This window comes from Octopus bimaculoides, chromosome 6 (assembly GCF_001194135.2).
Source record: "Octopus bimaculoides isolate UCB-OBI-ISO-001 chromosome 6, ASM119413v2, whole genome shotgun sequence".
NCBI classification, from domain to species: Eukaryota; Metazoa; Mollusca; class Cephalopoda; order Octopoda; family Octopodidae; genus Octopus; species Octopus bimaculoides.
In genome coordinates, this window is record NC_068986.1 from 70,438,599 (window position 1) to 70,443,609 (window position 5,011).

At 34.4% G+C, this 5,011-nt stretch overlaps 1 protein-coding gene across 4 annotated transcripts in view; it reads left to right on the top strand.

Annotated features, from left to right (window-relative positions):
• The window catches only part of LOC106880743 (uncharacterized), a 118,003-nt gene that overhangs the window by 55,998 nt on the left and 56,994 nt on the right, over window positions 1–5,011 (top strand). For all 4 annotated transcript variants that reach the window (XM_052968851.1, XM_052968852.1, XM_052968853.1 and 1 more), the window contains exon 4: window positions 2,660–3,899. In XM_052968851.1, coding sequence (XP_052824811.1) covers window positions 2,660–3,899 — 1,240 coding nt within the window. The remainder of the gene's footprint in view (window positions 1–2,659; window positions 3,900–5,011) is intronic.

The following is a 5,011-nucleotide window of genomic DNA, read 5'->3' on the forward strand; positions in this document are numbered from 1 at the left end:
CAGATATATATATGCATGTATGTATGTATGCCTGTATATATGTGAGAGTATAGTTTCACTGTAGTAATCTCAGTATGAAAATGAAACCATTAAAGTGAAAGTATCTGTCATTACAGTATCGAAATGTGATTGTTTCAGTTTTGATACTGAAACAGTGGAATAGTTTCATTTTTGAAGTGATTGAATGAAATGTTTGACGGTCAATGTGAAAGTGACTTGTACAGAGAAATTGTGTTGGAAAGTACGCATGTGTATGTATATGTGCGTATTTACATAGGATTAGTATTGTGTCTGTTTCTTTTACTGTCAGTGTTTCTCATTCCTTTCTTTTTGTATTTGTTGGATCGTTCATAAAGGTTCATAAGAGAAAGTAGGAGTTGAAAGGATTTGTAAAGGTAGTAGAAAGAGGAAATTAGATTTTATTAGAGTGGGAAATGTTAATTTGTGTAGTTTTATGGATTTTAATCGTAATTGAGAGTTATTTTGATGGGAAAAAAATGACGCTGTGGCCTAAGTTATGGTATTTAAAATATTAATTCCGATTCTTCCATCCAAGAAATTAGGAATTGTGTAAATGTATGAATTTGAAACCTATACACACACACACACACACACACACACACACACACACACACACACACACACACACACACACACACACACACACACACACACACATATACATGCATACATACTCATTGTCTTTCTCTTAATTTTATTTCTCTACCTTTTTCTCTCTCATTTTCCACTCCTCTCTTTCCTCAGTCTCTGTCTGTCTGTCTTTCTGTCTGTTTTTCTGCCTGAAATGTGCTAAATGTTTTTTTATAGTCTTGCCTATATGTGAGTCTGTCTGTTTTTACGTATGTGTATTTTGTTATTTGTTTTTCTGTTTGTTATTGCACGCATGTATTATTTTCTTATGTCTCTGATTATCCATATAGCTAATTCACATGTGTTTTATCTGTATTTACTCATGAGTTCATACCAGAAATGGGTATAACTGTGTTTCTCTTAGTACACACATTTTATTTCCTATTGTCTGTCATTCATCTTTGGAGAAAGGATTTAACTCTATGTTGATACAGTAAGGAACTAACTACTTCTACATTAAAGAACCTAGTAATGTACTGGAATTTACTTTAAGCAAATGGGTTTGTGCATGTAAGAATAAATTAGTCAAAATATTTTATCACTAAAATCAGGGAACCCACAAGCAGACAATTAATTTTAGTATCACAAAAATGTGTTTGTGAAGATATTAATGATAGGGAGATGGATCGATAGACAGACAGTTAGGCAGACAGACAGTGTGAGAGAGAAAAACAAATAGACTCTCATTTTAAATTTTCCTCTTGCTACCTCCTCTCATTCACCTCCTGCTTGTAAATTGATCACCCTCTGTGTTACTTGAAATATAAAAATATACTCTAGAAATTATTACTAGTGATATCATCATTGTCATCATCAACACCATTTTCATTATTTTTTTTTATGCTTGTCCCCCCCCCCCCCAAGCTGGTATTGGCTGGACAAAACTTGTTGATGCAATATTCATTGTTTGGAGGCACTTCCTGATACCAGCTCTTACTTGATTTCAAGTGAGGTACTTTATTTCCCTAGTCTTTGCATCCTGAAGCTGCTATGTTACCATCCATGTTGTTTATGTCGAACATAAATAAACACCACCAATGCAAAGACATGAAAATAAACACTCATATTCACACACATACACAAACATTCACACAGCATTTAGAAAAGTTGTTACACACACATATACAACACATGCATACATATACATGAATACTTTTGCATGTGTGCACAAACACAAACAAGCACACACACAAACACACACACACACACACACACACACACACACGCACACAAAAGATGGGCTTCTGAAAAGTTTCCATCTATCAAATTTCATTGAAGGTTATGGATTGAACCCAAAACTTTGTGATTGTGAAGCAAATTTCTTAACCACACAATATATGTTTACTCAGATAAATGACAGAAGTTAACAATGCCAGTGGTGAAATTTGAACTGAGAACATAAAACAGTTATCTAAATAAATGCTATGCTAATTTAGTCCAGACCTAAACAATATGACCACTACATTGCCTTTAATAAGTTAAAAATTATTATTATTGAATTCATACTGATTCTAGAAGAATGAGAAAAGCAAGCAGGAATTGAACTCGGAGCGTAAAGGTACATGACTAAATACCACAAAGCATTTTGGTCTGAAAGTTCTGCTCATCCTACCAATCCACCCAAGAGGAACAGTACAAAAACAAATGTCAGAAGCAAACTGTTCACCGAGAAATGTGTCATAGCCATATTTACATGAGATGTTTCTCATCTAGTTACAGTTTATATTTTCATATAAAAGAAACAATTTTTTTTTTTATTCTTTAATTCTTATGAAAGTATTGGGATTATATTTCTATTTATTTGCTATTTTTTCTATTTATTACAATTAAACCTTGGGAGAGACATTATGCCGGTAATAAACACACGCACTGGTTCTGTCCTTTATTAATTTATAAACAATATATAGTTTTTTGTTAAATAATTTCATTGCACTCTTGCAATCTCTTCAGTAACTTCTCTCTCCACTTTCATTTATTTGTTCTTTCTTTTGTTCTCACTTTTTTTTAGTACCAGCAAAAGACTGAACAGGCTACATCTCGTTCAGAAAATACTGAAGATAAATCTACAAGTTTATTTGAAGAAACTAGTGAAGAACCTGGAAAAATTTCAGCTATGGATAAAAAATCTGGACATCATATGCAGTTACAAAATGGTTACGAAGACACTAAGAAAATAGAACAGAAAGGTGCTAAGATTAAAAGTGGATCATCAGATGTAAAAGAATTGCCAGGAAAAACAAAACGTCACACACTCATCCAAGAATTTTCAAGTAGATCTGCTGTTGATGATATTAGAACAGAAATTGCAAGAACTGTTGATAGATCTGCTAAAGAAAATGTCAGTAAATTTCTTCTGAAAACAACTGGGCAAAATAATCCCATTAATATAACAGTAGAAAATAAAAGAAACACCTTTGAAAATCCAGATGCAAAAAGCATGAGTGGTAAGAGTGAAGTTAAGAAAATTGTTGATAAACCTCCAGACATTGGCCAAATACATGAACATCAAAAACTTAGTAAAAGTGAGATTGGAAACAATAACCAGCAAAATAACTTATCAACTTTGAGCACTGGCATGGCAGAATCTCTTATGAACTGTGACAATAAGCAATCAAGTTCATTTCCACATACAAAATCTGAAAATTTTGAAGAAACGACTCTAGAAGGCACAGCTCCCAAAATGATTGCTGGAGCCAGCTATTCAGTGAATCACACAGAAACTAGAATTGGAACAGAAAACAGAATAAGTAAATCAGACATGGTGTCTCGAGCTAAAATGCTGGAAAATTTTTTACAAAGTAAAAGCAGTGGATCAGATTTCAATAATATTCCACATAAGAAACCTGAGCAGGTAAATGAAATAAAATTAAAAAATGTTAGTGAAATTCCAAAAGAAAATGTCAAAACAGATTTGAAAACTGCTGCAGAAGTCTCTGCTGCAGCAGCCATTGATAATGCCAATTCAAGTAGGGATAGTGAAAAAGTTAATCACAACTCAGTTCCAGAAGTTGTCCATGAATCAAGTGATTTAAGCTCTGTGCAAGAAACTATTGAAATAAAGAATAATGCCAATACATTTCAAGAAGTTAAATTGAATGAAGTAAATATTTCAAAAGAAAATGTTGTTGAACAAACAAATTTTGTTGAACCAAATCATGTTGAACCAAATCATGACATAACTGATGGAGATAACAAAAAGACAGAAAATATCGAAGGTGCTGACAGCTCCATGACAAATGAAAATTCAGGTAAGTAAAGTATTTTAATGAAGTTTTGTTTTTCTTGTGTTACAGTAATATATATGAAATAGTGTCACAAAGGATTTTATCAATGTAAAAATATCTTTAGATATGTCTTTGTGTGAACATTTATTGGTGCATATAATTACTTTTGATAAGACAGAGAGCACTTGCAATGATAATCTTTAAACAATATTCAAAACTCTTTCTGCGGTACAAGTCTCCCACTTCTACCATTTTATAATCCTTAACAAGAATTACGTTATGTTACCAAACAACTCCTTTTTTTGATACCTAATTTTTACCATGAATGTTCTGCCTTGTTCTAAGAAGCAATAATAACATGTAAGCAAAAATTGATAAGTTATCAGAAGTTAACACCTTGTCTGCTTGATAATTATAATTCTTTTGGCCCCCAAGATAATATATGCATAAAGTTTCTTCATAGTACTTTTGTGTACATAGAGCACAGAATTTATATGTGCATAAAGTTGTTTCAGGACTACTGCCATATTGTGAGACTAAGACTATTGGCCAGATAGTTACTGCATAACAGCTGTTTGATATTTCTAGAGGTGGAGGTGCAATGGCCCAGTGGTTAGGGCAGCGGACTCGCGGTCATAGGATCGTGGTTTCGATTCCCAGACCGGGCGTTGTGAGTGTTTATTGAGCAAAAACACCTAAAGCTCCACGAGGCTCCGGCAGGGGATGGTGGCGAACCCTGCTGTACTCTTTCACCACAACTTTCTCTCACTCTTACTTCCTGTTTCTGTTGTGCCTGTAATTCCAAGGGTCAGTCTTGTCACACCGTGTCACACTGAATATCCCCGAGAACTACATCAAGGGTACACGTGTCTGTGGAGTGCTCAGCCACTTGCACGTTAATTTCACGAGCAGGCGGTTCCGTTGATCGGATCAACTGGAATCCTCGACGTCGTAAGCAACGGAGTGCCAACAACAACGATATTTCTAGTCAATAAGGTGACAAGCTGGCAGAATCATTACTGCACCAGACAGAATGCTTAGTGCCTTTACATTCTCAGTTCAGATTCTGTCACGGTCACCTTTACCTTTCATCCTTTCAGGATAAATAAAATAAGTACCAGTTGAGCACGGGGGGG